Here is a 16,882-nt window from a genome sequence, read left to right on the forward strand (position 1 = left end):
CATGTATCCCTCCTAAGGGCAGAGATCTTTAGGAGACACCCCACCACATTTCTTTTTTACATTTTTCTAAGACAGTCAGGGATAACTCAGTTACAGTAATCAGGGTTATTATGTCAAACTTTGGAGCAACAGAATTGTCAGACTGGCCCATAGAGGGGTCATAACATTATTGTGCTTTTTTAAAAATATATATATATAATTATAAATAGTACCAAAGAAAAAAAAATACAATAAAATGAAGAAGCAGTCAAAAAAGAAACTTTTTTCCATTATTATTTATTCATAATATTCTATTACTTTGATAAAATACACTTTGTTTACAAGTTCTGATTACTATATTACATTCACCTGGAGTTTTAAATGGAGACAAAATGACACTGACATTAAAGAAATTCACCTAGTGTCAAACATGACATTAAAAGAAGAAGAAGAAGGGGAAAAAAAGTGGAGACACACCACCCCCCACCCCCCCGCTTCTTCCAGCCATTTTCTATATGATGTGCTCTACACGTCCAAATGCGCGCACACACACACACACACACACAGTTAGCCTTAGTATTGATTGGGACTGCTGTTGGACTCATGTTTCAGTCATCATTAACCAAAATTTCAGCTGCCTTTAGGATTGAGAATGATTGTTGTTAATATTTTTTTGCAGTGCAATCCAGTCCAGCAGGACTTTAACATCACTTTCAACCAATTATGATGTAAATGTTTAATGGGGTTCAAAAATGAGAATAAAAAAAGACATGTGTATCACTAATTCAAACATCATTATGTCATTAATAAGTGAAATTTCTATGCCTTGTGAAAATCCTGCTAGATTCTAGCCCTCAAAAACAACTTTCCACAAGACACACCCACCAAATAAAAAATAAAACTATATTAATTGAATGACTTTTAAATGGTGCATTAAAACATTATCTTTTCATAAAGTGATGACGCAAATAGACAAGTAAAAGCTACACTTTAGACAACATCTTCATTGAAAAATATAGACCAATGGATTCACTAAAAAACCTGGACCATACAGAATATCAGATACCTGGACTATTTCAAAAGTGATTATTCTGCACGGTTGTCTGTCCAGCCTAGAACAAAAAAAAAAAAAAAACCACTATAGGAAAGAACGGGACAGCCAATATATTAATATAGTAAATACCCTGTTGATTTGTCAAAAACAATTAGCAAATAGATCTTTTATATTAAAATATATTAATTAAAATATATTACTTTGATTAACTAGTCAGACATTTAAAAACAACTTCTGATTATTTTTTGTTTTCTTTAAGGTGACTTTGGCATACTACCTTGGAAATAATTGCTATAAAAGAGGTCATGTTTTGTACCTCCAGGAGATTCTAAAATATAGTAGATGTGTCAATATTTGTAACCAGCAAAAACACAAAACTTTTGGAGATAACACTTCAAACACAGTGGCCTTTTTACAAGTCAGTACGCACTAAGCACTAATGTTAAAATCATCATAACGGGCCTGCAAAGGTTATAACAAGTGCTGACACCACAAATGTGTTGTGCATCACAAAGACAAATTACTCTTGATTAAATACATATGTGACAAATATCATTTTTACAATACTTCCAACCACAGTATTACAGAGGATCACTCTCTTAATTTCCTGGAAAAAGGCCACGTTAAAGTGAAGTGTTACACTCACTTATTGATGTATTGGTGACATATTGTACCTGTTTTTAGCATATTTAACTGTTCTTCTCTATTTTCATTCCACAGTAAAAAAAACAAAAAAACAAAAAAAGAAAAACATTTTGAAATAAAGAGCCAGTTATGCTCAAGCAAGGTGTGCAGCACGAATAAAATAACAATATTTCTACATCTAGGCAAATACCATACATGAGCAAGTATATACAGCAAAATAACAAAATTGTCAGCATTTTCTCCCCCCGCCTTGAGTGTTTAAATTAAGTTTGCCACTGCTGATTTATCTATACAGATGCACAAGCATTAGAAATCCCACACCAAGGGAGATCATATCCACAAACCTGATTTTTGGGGAGGAAATGCTGATTCACGCAGTAGGAAGTGACTTCAGACCTTCACTGGAAGTGCAAAGATCTTAATTTACCAACAAGGATTATAGAGGAATTATATATGATTCTCTTTTCTTTAGGTTTGACTTTAAGTGCTGTACACCGTTATTACTTTATATCCAGGTGGTTTTCAAGTGCTTTGCCTTGGAAACAAGTCAGGTTGATTTATATAAAGTATAATTCAAAAATCACTCTATATCTTCTTACTAAAACTATACATGTTCATTTCTAGTTCTTAAATCTGAGTGTGTTCAGTAATAAAAGTACAGTTTCATATAAAATAGTTACTGTAAGTTGCACTTCCCTGCCACACGTGCATAAATGCCAAATAGGAGGTACTCTACATCAAATGATTATCATTAGCGCCCTTTTTCTTTTTTTTCTTTTTTTTGCCGTTAAACCATAACTGATTAGGACCAATAATAAAAAGTGTCAGTCTAAAGCACAACAGTCATTATGTTCTAAAAAAATAGCAACATTCATTTTCCCTCCTCAAAAAAAAAACAAAAAGAAAAGAAAAAACTAGACGCATATATATATTTAAAAAAATATATCACACTAATCTAGCCAAGTGCAAACACTGCCAGTTTTCATTTCTCATATCTGACAACATTTGATTGAAAATGGATTGGCATTTCTATGACACAATTGCACAAAACAACTTTTCTTAGATGTTAGTGGAAAAACAAGACCATCCAGTGTAAATCCTTGCCTTTCCCACAACGAACCGATGCTAGAGCCGTTTTCTCCAGAGCGTGACTTAACACGTTTCACCCTATTATGCACTGATTCTAAAACACTTGGTTCTGCTTTGTGGTGTGACAACACAACTCTAACCATTCTTTTGTTACTGTTAATTTAATATCATCGTACCACTAAACACGAGACACATAGTTTTGAGGGGCCTATGCAGTCATCATGGCAAAAAGCTCCACACCCCTTGCACATGATCATTGCCTTCAGTCGGCAGTAGCATTTAGACTGGACCTCCTCCATGTTGGAGCCCTCAATGAATGACTGTTCAGGTGAGGGCTCGCCCTGGTTGCCGTGGTCTAATGAGTGACCAGCAGGTATGGTGGTGACAGTCACTGAGAAGGACATAACGCTCCCGTGGATGCCACCACCATCAGCTTCTGATGAGGATGTGGAAGAGCCGGTGCCTGCAATGCTGCGGTTCAAAGTGTGAGGTACGGACATGCTGATAGTGCCACCGTAGCATGACGCTACCGGGTGTTCCTGATTATCGAGTGTTCTCTGGGATTGAAAGGCAGTCGGCCGCTGGTGACTGGGATCCACGTGGGTAAGATATGGCTCGGAGTTTCCTTGATTACTATTGCAGAGTTCGAGGTGCCTTCGGTGTGACTGAGAAAAAGGGCTGGTGTCTTTGGTGGTTGCGCTGGTGTTGTTGTTATCACCACCAGCTTCAATATACTCTGATCCAGGCTCAGTCTTTATGTTATAGTGATGATGAAAGCCCGCTGGTTCATTAGGCTTGCCTACTGAGCATCTTTGCTGCTCTGTTTTGACCCCAGAAGGAAACAGAAAAACTTTCCTGGCTGGTTGGTCCTCCTTGGCTGCATCCTCTGCTTCTGTGGTTTCCCTTTTTGTGCTGGTTACAGACGTGTTTGGAATGGCAGACAGGTGAAGTCTCCTGCTCTCTGATCCTCTGCCATACGTGGAGACATTGAGCAGGTAATGTCCTGTCATGGCAGGCCTTGGCATCCTCCTTCGACCCAAAAAACCAACAGAAATCCTGGATCGATCCTGTCGCTCTTCTGCGTGCATCAGTTGCTGAACTTTGTACTGAGGTGACTGAGGCCCTACACCCCCTCCATAAGGCTGACTTTGTTGGACTTTCCTCTGCATTAGAGCCTGTAGGATCTGCTCCTGAGTCTCCTTGTCAGGAAGTTCCCTGTGATGTTTTGTGTTTTCTGAGAAAACACCAGCTCGGCCTGATGTATTGAACTTCTCAGCCCTGTGCTCAGCAGAATGTGACACCTTTCCCATACTACCAGAGGAGAAGTTTGACATCTTTACTTCCACCTTGGATAGCGGTTTTGGGAGGATCTGCTCCAGTGGAACTTCTTTGCCCTGCAGAAGCTGAGTGACCAGCGGGTTGTTTGCAGGGATGCAGGAGCTGGTTCTGGTTGTTGATCCAGCAGTTAATGGGATTTCCTGTTCCTTTGAAGCATGCACCGATGATGGTTGTGCTGATACACTTGAACTCTTTTGGACGCTATGGATTCCTGTACTGACAGTACCAGCAGAAAGACTTGTATGTTTTTCTTCAGTTTTGCTTAAGTACTTCTGAGACTGGTTTGGGCTACATGGACCAAAAAAGTCCACTTGGCAAGGAGAAGATATACTAAACTGTGTGGCTGCTAACCTAGCAGATCCCTGTAGGGATGTCGGGCTGGATAAGTGGTGTGTCTGCTCACTACTGCCTCCACCTGGCCCTGGGCCTGGCACCGCCCCCTTTGAAGCAGATGATGCTGCTGCTGCTGCACGTTGTGCTCGGGCCAGTTGAGCTTTGGCTTTGATATCTGCCAAAGTGCGAGCACCAGTACGGCATGGGCTACTAAGTGGGCTTGGGAGGGGAGTCCTCGGTGAGATCTGGCTAGGTGACACGGGCAAGGGAAGAATTCGTGATACTGGGATCTGCAAAATGGGGGAAAAAAAAGAGATTAATTCCCATTTGTATATCTAAAAAATATAAATTAAAAAAACATATAACAATATAAATAGGCTTCAAGCTGTATCCTATTTTAATTTCCTCACACGTACAAAACAAACTCTGGGATTTACTGGGAAAACTCTAAGTCTTTGGAGCATAGTGAGACTAACAATATACTGAGCAAGTATAGTTGCCCAACTCTGAAAAGATAAAGCTACAGACCTGTCAGTTCCGCTCAGAAAATAGAGTGATCTGAGCAGACTTTGAGCTGCCACATTTATTCCTACCTTTAGTGGTGGAACCCTCTGATTTGTTGTTGAAGTTGGTGTAGCAGGGCTGGATATGGATGATGCTGAGGGAGACACAGATGAGAATGAAGACACTGAAGAAACTGAAGACATGCGGGGTCTTTTCTCTGGTGTTAATTCACTCTCTATCTCACTGAGAGACTTCCTTTTCAGCGGCTCTGAGGAGCCACTGGGCTCAGAGATGACCTCTTCGCTCTCTGCAGCAGGCTTAACCATAGACACCGACTGAACTTCTTTCAACTCTGAACTAGCCTTTGGTGGAGGGCTGCTGTCCACAGACAACTGGGAGCATTCAGTTTTCTCCTCCTTCGTGTCTTCCTTGCGCTCCTTTTCTGGCATTGTAGATGCTGCACTCCATTCACCACGTTTCTCAAGCTCTGGTGCTCTCACTGCAGCCGCCAGTCCAGTATTTGCGGTTGTATTCATCTTCCGATCCTCAGCATACTGTGAGCGTCGCGTCTTCATGGGTTCTGCAGTAAAGACAGGCTCTTTTTGAGCAGGCAGTGCTTTCAGAGGCTCCTGTGACGATGTCTGCGCTGGCTTTACGTCTTTTGCAGGAGCATCAGTCAGGCTGCTGTCCTTGGTGCACTTAGATTCCTCTAGTGCTTGAGCGACAGGTCCTGTCTGATGAGAGGGGGACTGAGGCCTGGCAGACTCCTGATTCAAATCAGCCTTTGTCAGCTCTTTGGATTCCTCATAGCTGAGCCCCGAACTGTACAATAGAAAGGGAGACAAAGAAAAAGGGAGAAAAAAAACATAAATCTATGAATTAAGTGTTTTCTTTCTTGAATGAGGAAAGAGTCATTAAACACTTAGCTTTTAAATTATTTTTTAAAAAATACACAAGAAGCGTTTTGAAAATGACAATAGCCCAAACAAACTAAAAACTATTAATTGGCTAGTATTGTTTTATTCATTGTAGTATTTTACTTTTCAATCTGTTCTTTTTCTTATGAGTTGCTTAATTTTTAACAACAAACTTGACAAATCTTTGAATCACAGAATCTAATCTGAAGTTATGCATTAAAAGTGAAACTGTTGGAAAAAATTCATACATCCATAAAACTAATGACACTTATGAGCGCTATCTGGGAATTGCACTGACATGCTATTTTGCCCTGTTTGGTTAATCTGTTCCAATATGTTATACAGAAAGTAAATATCCTTTAGAAACAGATATTCAATCAATATTCGTAAGAAAAGTGACTGTTCCATTTTCCTTTTGTAAATACTACAAGTACAAAGATTTAAGAAAAATTACTCCACTGCAAGCTAAGGGAGGGTGTAACCTAGGTCAGTTTTTTGTAGATATAATTTCCTGATGTCCCCTAAAGTTCCCCTAGAGGATGATGGAAAAGATGACAGCTGTAAAAGTGAACTAACTGAAGGTGTGTGTGACTGCGCCATGGCTGTTTAGACCAGGCATGAGTGACTGATGTCATTTGATACAGGACACCAAGGACAATATATAAAGAAAATTAAATAAAACTTGTCCTGATATCTTATTAAAAACTCTGCCAGGTCAGGATTAGATGACCTTTGGTAAGACTGAGAACTCTTTTCGGCTCTCATTTTCTTTGAAAGCCTTCAAAGGGCTTTCTGAGAGTGAAGACATGGGTTTTTTACAGTTAAAGTAAGAAGTGGGTTTAGGTTAAGGTTTGGATAAAGATGTCACACTTATTTGTGATGGTTAAACTTGGGATTAGGTGGGGTTAGAGTCTTGGGAAAGCAATAACACCAATACATGTCCTCACAAGAAAAGCCAAGCGAACATGCCTCATACTCATTCTCCCTGAACACAGAGATTCTAAAATTTTAGCTAAAATATTAGAATTGGTCATCTAAACAACCCCAAACCTATGACACACTTATTCGGGGCTAAAGAGCTTCACCTGCCAAGTGGAGACTGAACAGCTGGACTGACAGATTAGCAAGATACTGTATGATGTCCAAGTTCATGAGAACTAGGTAGGATTAGTGGATCAAGAAATTATAAATGAAACAGAGAACCTACTTCTCCCCATAATAGTTTTCAAAGAAGGCTTCCTTCCAGTGCTCAACTTTCTTTTCCTTCTCAATTTCTTGGCGCATTCGGAGCTGCAATTCAGGAGTGAATTCCCCTAAAAATGGAAGAGTCACAAAAGAGCAAATGTAAACCTTGGTGCTGTGCTTTTTTTTTTTTTAATGTGAATTGAATTTTGCAGTTATGAACTGAAAGCTTTTGAACTAACCATCAGCCAGCCTGTCTTTCCAAGACTGAGCTGCTGATGTGAAAAACTCATTGTTTAAGGCAGAGCTAGTGACCTTCAGAAGGCCGTCCATGCAAGCCTGAGGAGAGAAGGCACAATGTTATGACTAACAGCATGACGATCAACATCACTGCATCGCTACATTGACTTTATTTGGATTCTGCCTATGATATAGAATTTGCATCAAGAATCATACAAATGTTTTACAGAGATTAAAAAGATATTTTATGAGGCATATATCAAATAATGGCTGACAGATACTGCACACAGCAACAATTTTACTTACACATTTACATTTAGTGTAATATAAATAGCAAACGTTATAACATGTGTATAATTTTAGGGCTACCTGGCGGTCTACTTCTGGCAGAAGTTTGACCAGCCTTTGCTGGCAGTCTGGAGGCAAGACAGAGAAAGTGTGCTTGTTGATGATTGCTCGCAGGTTGGTGTTAACCAAAATAGAGTCTGGCGTCTCCACGTCTATTTTATACTTGGCACGTTTTATCTGCCCTGCGATACAAACAAAACAGGAAACAGATGTAAACCAAGGGAGATTCAATAATGCAAAAAAACAACTGTGAATTATGTAGTTCACTTTTAAATCTAGTAAAATAATTTGTTTTACTTTGACAGAAAACAGTTAAGTAAAACAGAATAATTTTACTTACACCTAAGAAATAACTATGCAGACAATTAATTCTAGATTACAAGTAGACACAGAAAAGCTGAACATATAAAGTTATACCCAACTGTCAGATTATTCTTAACACTCGAAACAAAAAGACTCAAAGGTTTCTTACTGTAAATAATTTGGTTAACCCGATGTTAGAAAATTTCACTCACATATGAATTAATAGTGCGTCTGTGACTGTTTGTGGCATACTAATGAATATTTGTGCTATCAGGTTGATTAATGTGGGACTGATTTAAAATACACTAAGAGGTTCTTATTGTGTGCCACTGTGCTCCTAACTGTCCTAAAGAGTATTTTTTTATTTGCTTCTTAAAAACAAAGCAGGACTACAGGGAAACTTAATTTTGTTAGTGTGATCTATTAATTGCTAACTTTTTTCTGTTAAATATTATAATTAAATCATAAACATTTCCACACAATTGATTGAAATAAAAGCAGTTGTCTGAATTACCTGCACTGAGGCGACTGGACCTTTGGGGAACCTTTCTGGGTACGACTGGGTGGCATAAATCTGTTTGGAAAGAAGAAGAGGAGCTAAAGGAAAGGCTCTGAGAAATGAAAGCCAGAGATCTGACTGCTTCAGTTTCCACATTAAAGCTGCCAATTACATGAGTCATGTTTGGATGATGATGATACATAACCTTTTGTAGTCTAGCTATAAAAACCTGCAATAATAAACAGGATAATTCCCAGAACTACATCATTATCCATCATCTATCTACAAAACTGTGAGTAATATCATGCAATTAACATCAGTAAACTATCCAACAATTTGCCAATGTAACAGTTACCACCTACCAGTTTTTGTTGTAATGTTATCTGCCATGTCTTTAAGGGTTTTCAGAAGCAGTCTTGGACTGGAGGAGGTTGGCATTCCCCCCTGTCTACGCTGGTTTCTCTGCTGCTGCTGTTTCAGGGCCTTAAAATGAACAACACAGAAAGACGCAAATAGCCAGCAGTATGAGAAAAACAGAGTGTGAATATGTGTAACCCTCTGTTTCCCTGCAATTGCTCCCCAAGGGCCACTTGCCTGGTTAAATAACAGCTAAATAACAGCAGAGCAATGGAACATAGGTTGCATAACAGAGGCATAAATCATCGCCTTTCTGTAAATCTGAGAACAAGTCAAATCAAATTTGTCACAAATTTCTCTACACATTTAAAGAAGCAAAGAAAGGAGGTCCACCACAATAAGATATAAAATAGGAAACAATAAACAGATCTGTCCAGTAATGTTTCAGCCAAGTCGCCATCTTCTAGTGTTACCTACGCCCAAATAATGAATACAAATTCACACCAGCACAGATGGAGTGAATTACAATGTGTGCAATCAAATTAAATCTAATTAAATGGAACACAAAAGGCAAAAGACAGCCAATGGGAAACGGGTTCTTTGAAAACATTAATACTGTAAAAAAACAAAAAAACAGCTACAGGCATTTCTTCCTGATGTTTGAAATAATCAGCAAGATGTCAGACAGAGAACAAAAAAACAAAGAACACCAGCTGAAACACTAACATTGAGTTATGTGCTGCCAATTAAAACAAAGTAATGAATATAATCATACAAATTTAATTGTTCATTGTAGCCCAAAAAGAGCCCAAGTCTAAGACTCCACACTCTGTATACCGATGTAAAAACAAAAGGGTGGATTTGCATATTGCAGAACACAGAGGCAGTGATTTATACGGGAGTGGGGTGTGGCAGGAACTCATGTTACTCATCTGAGTAGGGAGGATAAGTTACCAACTTAAATGTATGTTTAAAAAAGAAAAACAACAAGAAATATATGTTGTTTGCTGTACCTGTTTCAAAGCTTTCTTGCTGTGTTTCTGCGAGGGAGAGATGAGCTTACTGGTGGGGACAGACGGCGACGAGCATCGAGGCTGTGGAGACGACGGCTGTGACTGCAGCTTGGAGGGAACTATGAAATACAGAAGCACAAAACAGATGTTACCAAATACATTTCCTGAGGGTGGTGTGCAGACTTTATCACATTGTGCTTTTGTTTTGGCGAAACTGAAACCAATTCTGTAGACAAAGAAGCAGATTACATTACCTTACTAAAATATCATATTGTTAAAAATGAGCTCAACTTCAGAACAATCCCCCTCCTACTATCTGCCTTCTGTTTCTTACAGAACATCTTTCTACATTCTGCAGCAGTTCCTTCCCAGTGCTGCCTAATTTGCATTTGACTTTGCAGTCCTTTGCATTGATTATTTCAAAAATAAAGCAATATCAGAGCCCTCCTACTCAGCTGTAAACCAAGGTTATTTGCTTGGTACTTTTAAGTTGTGCATAATGAGGAAGTGGTCACGGGTCATACTGAGAAAATTCAGTTTCCTGTTTTAACCGTCACTTAAGTTATTCAAGTGGCAGTGAGAAATAATAAGAGTCAGCAAGACCACAACCTGAGGAAAACAAAATAATTGGCACTTGATGAAAAGCTCCCTCTCTCAAACTGCATTACAATCAGGCACAATCAGGTGTTCATTTCACAATAAAGCAATATCTTAACCCCACAGAATCACAAAAGATCAGAAACCGTTGTAATGTGACTGTTGTGCGCTGCCAGCAGGCTCTCGGTGAACAATTATCAGATACCATTAAGGACAAAGTAAAGCTCAAAGATAAAACCCACCTTTCGCTATCATCATGTTCAGTGCTGCGTGTATTCCAGGAAATGTTTTTGATGAGGTGGTGTATTTTATGTTTGTGGTAAAGCCACTTTCCAACTTGGCATGTCTAGTACGACTTGCGCTAGTTTCCGGTGTTTCCACAATAACCTACATCATCAGCTGACAGGGGGGTGTTAACTCTAACTGGCATAACCAATCAGCTACAATCAACTAAAAAAAAAAAAAGCCAAACATCTATTGCATTATGATCTGTTGATGGTTTTTTTTTCCCTTCTCTGTTGACTGATGAACAGTGATGACACTTCAGCAAAAAACACGCGCTTACTCTTTAATAAAAGTTAACGGGTTGCATCTAAAGGTGTTTAAGGAGTTAGTAAAGACATATTTCAGTGCTTTATTAAGTAGTATTCACTGTTAATCTACATAGGTGGTCTGGAAGTTAGATAATGGTGACATATTTCAAACCTATAACACTGATCAACAAGTGTTTTGGTACTTGGATTCTTTCACCTGTACTTCAACAAAATTGACTTTTTGACCCCAAATCTGAAAACCATTTTCATCTGGTTAAGCTGTTCCAAGTACTGGACAACTGGGATGACTGAACACACACAGCAATGTGTTTCAACATTTAAGATGTAAGTTTGGTCTCGAGAAAAGTGAAGCCAAAATCAACAAAGATGTTTTTGTTAGTCCTGAAATCCGTGAAATGATGCTTGACGATGAGTTTGAAAGGAAATTGTAGCCAGCTGGATCAGCAGCATAGGAAACATTTGTGCAAGTAGCCCAGAATTTTCTTGGCAATCTCAGAGCAGAGAATTATGCTGAACTTGTGTTTAACATGCTGAAATCATATCAGTTAATGAGTGTCAGAATGTCACTGAAGATGCACACTTCTTATATTGTTTTCTCAACGTTCTTTCCATCAAATCTGAGCGATGTCAGTGATGAGCATGGTGAAAAATTTAATCAAGATATAAAAGTGATGGAAAACTGATATCAGGAAAAATTTAATCCGAGCACGAAGGGTGATTACTGTTAATTCTTGCAAGGAGAGACAGATATACAAGCAAAAAACCAAGTGCCTCGAACATTTTTAAGTGCGCTGAAAATGTGCTTTATTGTGTCTCTCATATCACCTTCTTGTTTATTTTCAGAAAAAAAACACATTAAAACTGTTTTAATGGGAAATAGTTAACATTCCAGAGGTTGCACTGATACATTATAATGATATGCAAGTGTTAAAAGAATATGATGGGTACTTCCAAAATCTTATGCGCAAACTTTAATTAGATTTCATATCTAAAATCAGCTTCTCACTGCAAACTCCAGCTTCCTTCCATAGTCCAAAGACATGCAACTAAAACTAGTTTAACCAGGTTAGCTAGTTTGAGTTAGTTCTACTGGAAATCTAAGGTGTAATGTTGAATGTGAGCACAAATGGTTGTGTGGCTCCATCAGCTAGCCCTGCGATAGACTGGCAACCTGTTTAGGGTGTACCCAACCTTTCATCTGTAATAGCTGGATTAGGTTCCAGCCCCACTGCAACCCTAAATTGGATAAGCAGAGGAAGATGGATGGATAATTTTGTTTGAAATCTGCAGGAAATATAAGCTAAACATGTAATTGAGCTATTAAGAATGAGACCCTTTCTTCATGGCAGACAATCTGACTGTTCAAACTGCCCATTTATTCACTCTGTAGTCTACTATTCAGTAGAGTAAATCAGCCATTCTGCAGTGCATTTCAAAATTACAGCTGCAAATTTCATCCACTACAAGTATATACTGGTACAGTTCATACACTGACTTGGACCATAATGTTTGAGCAGCCTGCTGTTACAAGTTAAAAAACAAATACTCATTACATATTGATAGAATATGATTTTCTTACCCTCTGAGAATTCCTGGTGAACACTTAAAACTAAAAGACCTACCAAAACTGTATTTGGGACATCAGGTACAACTAAATTTTTGGCATGTCTGAAATGTGATGCTAAGTAGCCTGCTTATCAAATATTTGCACAAGAGCTGTAAAAGCAATATGGCTACTTCTACTTTTAATAAACAGTTACTTTAACGGAATTTACTGCTTTACATCAATTGTTATGTTAATTCACAGTTACAGCTAAAATCTTCATCATTCTTAGCTAAGTAAAAAATACTTTATATAAAGCACACATTTTTGTGTTATGAAGTATTTCAATGCAATGGTAAGTTGTGTTAATTACAATGCGTACTTATTTTAAAAAAAAAAGGCATAATTACAAATTAGATTACAAACAGACAGCACATATTAATGTTGTAGCAGTAAAAGTAGGACCAAATTATCTTGCAACTAAGAAATGTAATATTATTTGCAAAACAACAGTCTGGAAACTCATTCCAAACAAGTGACTTTAAAATTTATGCTCATGTGTAAGTTAATTAAAGAACCTGTATGCAAGGGCACAATACCTCTTCGCATCCACCTTCCTCTCCTGCCCTCTTGACTGATAGCACTACTGTTGTTTTCTGAGCTTCGAGAGTCAGAAAGATTGTCACTGCTCTCCTCAGAGCCCTCTTCCGACAGCTCCTTCACCACATCTGAGATGTCCTTCTATATGAAAAACAGAGCAAAAGACTCCATGTTATTTTTATGCAGCAAACAGAGCGGAGGAACAGTTAAGCAGAAGTAAATAAGAAAAATGACCAGCTACGGCATGTACATTCATAACTTAATTTGTGTCCAGGTACCCAAAAAGCTGCAATTAGCAAAGAAAAACATGTGCTATTTCTTTTTTCCTGTACTGGCTGAGTAATAAACAGTGCCTTGTGTCTCACAAACCTTTAATGTGTAGACTCCCATTCTGCCTGGAACTTTGTAGAAGATTCCCTCCTCACCACGAGAGTTCGTGTGCAGCATTGCATTCAGACATGCCAGCGGTGAAGTTCCGCTGGATCACAAGAGGAAAAACACAGTTTACACATCTGTTCCCCCATAAATCAGATGGCTGGGAAAAGACGAAGGAAGGGGAGAGGTTGGTCTGGTAACTTGGGAGAAGCTGCAATCATGCATCAGGAAAACATGTGTGAGTTTAGGTCAGATTTGCATCAGTGCAGTTAGAGGGGAAATTTGCTCTGTGCTTTATGAGAAATCAGCTGCAGAAAACTGATCCAATGCTCATCTAATTAAAGTGGTTGACTGATATTCACAGAATAAAGGGGTCTGACATAAAAATGCCTGTTGCAAAAAAATTAATCTGTCAAGCTTTGCTTGAGTCATGCACAAATCTAGACTGACAAATTAAACCTTACTTTTTTTTTGTCAAATTGGATTTGTGCTGCTTTACACAGTATAACACATAAAGCTTTGAACAATATAATTACTAGAAAAAACAAAAGACTGTTTTTAATTTTTGGGGAAATTACTCTAGTTATGCTTAAATATTCCTAATTTTTATTTTGTTAATTACTCAAAAAAAAAGGAAAATGTAATTTTTATGCAACAGGTGGCTGTGGAAGCTCAAACTATGAATGTAGCATTGCATTTTTATGCAACCTAACCTAGAACATGTTATTCCTATTAACATGCAAAAAGGCAACTCCAAACAAACCTGCATTGCTGTGAGTTTGTTAAGATAAGGGGTGGGGGCTACTTTTTCTTACCTTCTGGATGAAAATAGTGACAGTGAAACAAAAAGAAATAAAACAATTATTAATTGAGTAAAGTAACTGTGACTATGTGAATAACAAAAATGCACATGATATGAGCAGCTGAGAAATGACAGATGACACCTGTAGTGCTCTCATGAAAATGTCTCAGATATGAAGTGTATCTGCAGTTCCAAAGCTATGACAACAAGGATCTGTGTACCTTATTTCCTTAAGTCTTTCTCTTTGGATCACTTGCAAGATCTCTTTATGGCTCATAGGTGTATTAGGGTACTTCTCCAGAACCTAGAAAATAAAAATGCAGATGATTATATTTTGCAGATAGATTATTTAAAGGAAAAATATTCAGAAATTAAGAGGCAGCCCCAAGGTTACTTCATTAAAGATATCACATTTTTTACACACCAGTAAAAAAAAATTAAAATAAATAACCATAGGAACAACACTCCTCACTCCCCAAGATATTTCTGTACTGTTCGGCAAGCTAACAGGATTTTACCTGTAGTAGGAGGTACAGGCTCCCCTTATGTAAGTATAACCACTATAAATATCCATTTGTTTCTCTGTCAGTTAAACTGCGAAGTGCTCATGACTGACTGACAGAGAAGTGGCAAAGGTTTTGAAGCTTTTTTTTAATCTACTAATTGTTATTTGTTCTAATGACTGTGTGCCTTTTTAGGGTTTTTGTCTTGATTTTTATTGATTTTCTGATTTTTGATGCAAGACTTGCCTGATCCAGGACGATTTCCTCAATCTTAGCTTTAAACCTGAGCAATTTATGCAAAAGATCAACTAGTTTGTACTATGGTTAAAATGATCCAGCCAACAAGCACAGCACAGTTGTGTTTTGTATTTCTTTTCTCTTTTTTTCACTATTAGAAATATATTTTGCATGAATATTTTGCAATCTCTGGAGAAAATGCACAGAATCCGTCTAGTAATAAATAAGGGGTGGTAAATTATTAAGTTGCAAGTTTCATTCAGGTTTGAAGTGGATGCACCACCTTATGCTGTAACATCTCACTCTCTGAGTGTTGGCTGAAAGAAAAACATGACAATAAAAGCTTCTCATAAAAGTATAATAATACTACTAATAATAATAATAATAAAATATCAGCAACTTTAAATCGGTAATTTTAAAAAACTACTATGGGTGACCTTAAGATGTAGCGCTTACACTTTTCCCAAACCCTCTCGAAAAGCCTTGAATTACTTTAGCTAGTGTTTTGAGCACTGCAATGAAACACAACTTTATGAGTCCTACAAACGTTATTACTATTTATTTTCTATGCAGTTAGCATACTACATGCTGTGCGCAAACTATTAAGTGTAAATACCTGTATGAAGCTAACGCAACGCGTTACAGCCGATTGCAATGTGCTTAAATTATAAATTACTATTGGACGTTTTGATAATTTTATACTCGTTAGCATGCTATGCTGTCAGCTAGCTCAATGCTAACAACATATATTGTACTATCGCAAAACGCTGGCATGACTAGACTGACTTTGTCATCGATTTTGTAGTTAAAGCAACCCAAGAGCAAACTACTTAACTACAGAAACAGGAGGTTTTGTAGTGGTTTATTTCCAAATAATATAAAACAAACTTGTTGACGAACAGGAGGAGCTAGCCCATGCTAGTCGCGCTAGCGCGCAACACTGGCGTGATTACTTCACGGTTACTTCATTGGACTTAATATCCTACGAGACCTGTCAGCCTTACTATCCCCACAAAATACATACGGCGGGTTCAGAGGCATGCTTGGGTGCACATGACTTATATTTATCTCGCTGTATTTATGCTTTGAGGTGCCACTTGATGAAAGCTACAAGGCTAGTAGTGACAGCGGTCTTTCCAAATGTCGAACCGTCAACACAGGCCTTGCGCGGTGCACGCAACATTTCATCTTCACCAGCAGGTCATGAACTCATAAACACAGTTGTACAAGTGGGAGCGTTCAAGGAAAACAACCACAACAAACGCTACATAAAATACCAAGAATACCGTTTTCGCTGCTTCCGCCCACGTCCTCCCCTTCTTCTTCTTCTGTCTCTCCCTCATTGTGAATGTCCTGTTGCAGAGTAGTCTTCAATTTCTGTTTCAGTTAAAATGTTGCTTTAGTTACCGCGTAAGATCCACTCCGTCTGCCATGTTGGACTTACTGTAAAAGAGTCATGTGACTCTAAAAGAAACGTCATCTTACTGTATGTAGCTGTCATTCCAAGTCCTCAACTTTCCCACATGTATTTACACATTTGCCAGCTGCAATTATGACGAGAAAGGAGGGCATATATATATATATATATAATAATGAGTTTAAGACTGTTTAAGTCTCTTTATTTTCATGTGTAAGCAAATGGACTTTGCACAATTTCACAACTATGAAAAAATAAGGCAGCTGATATAGAGAGCACTGCAAGCTTTCTTCACATTTTTGGCTTACAATTACACTGGCTACAAACTGAAGCAACAATTCATCAAGCATACAGGCTAAACCAAAGTGGTCTTGCAGACCCCCCCCCCCCCCCCCACCTCCATTACCCTTCAGTGTTTTGGCAAAGACTGATATATGGCTAAACAGAAAAAAA

The 16,882-nt window shown here is 38.2% G+C and overlaps 1 protein-coding gene across 1 annotated transcript; it reads right to left on the minus strand.

Annotated features, from left to right (window-relative positions):
• Nucleotides 1-270: 270 nt before the first annotated feature.
• Nucleotides 271-16,451, minus strand: asxl2 (ASXL transcriptional regulator 2). Its single transcript, XM_063498554.1, has 12 exons — nt 16,299-16,451; nt 14,494-14,576; nt 13,465-13,573; nt 13,095-13,236; nt 9,802-9,920; nt 8,794-8,914; nt 8,447-8,506; nt 7,651-7,811; nt 7,284-7,380; nt 7,067-7,172; nt 5,032-5,764; nt 271-4,728 (listed from the first exon to the last, which is right to left on the minus strand). Exons 1-12 carry the CDS (start codon nt 16,353-16,355, stop codon nt 2,935-2,937), a joined length of 3,582 nt encoding a protein of 1,193 aa, XP_063354624.1. The 5' UTR covers nt 16,356-16,451; the 3' UTR covers nt 271-2,934.
• Between the last annotated feature and the right edge of the window lie 431 nt (nt 16,452-16,882).

This window comes from Pelmatolapia mariae, linkage group LG16_19, assembly GCF_036321145.2.
Source record: "Pelmatolapia mariae isolate MD_Pm_ZW linkage group LG16_19, Pm_UMD_F_2, whole genome shotgun sequence".
Taxonomy (NCBI): Eukaryota; Metazoa; Chordata; class Actinopteri; order Cichliformes; family Cichlidae; genus Pelmatolapia; species Pelmatolapia mariae.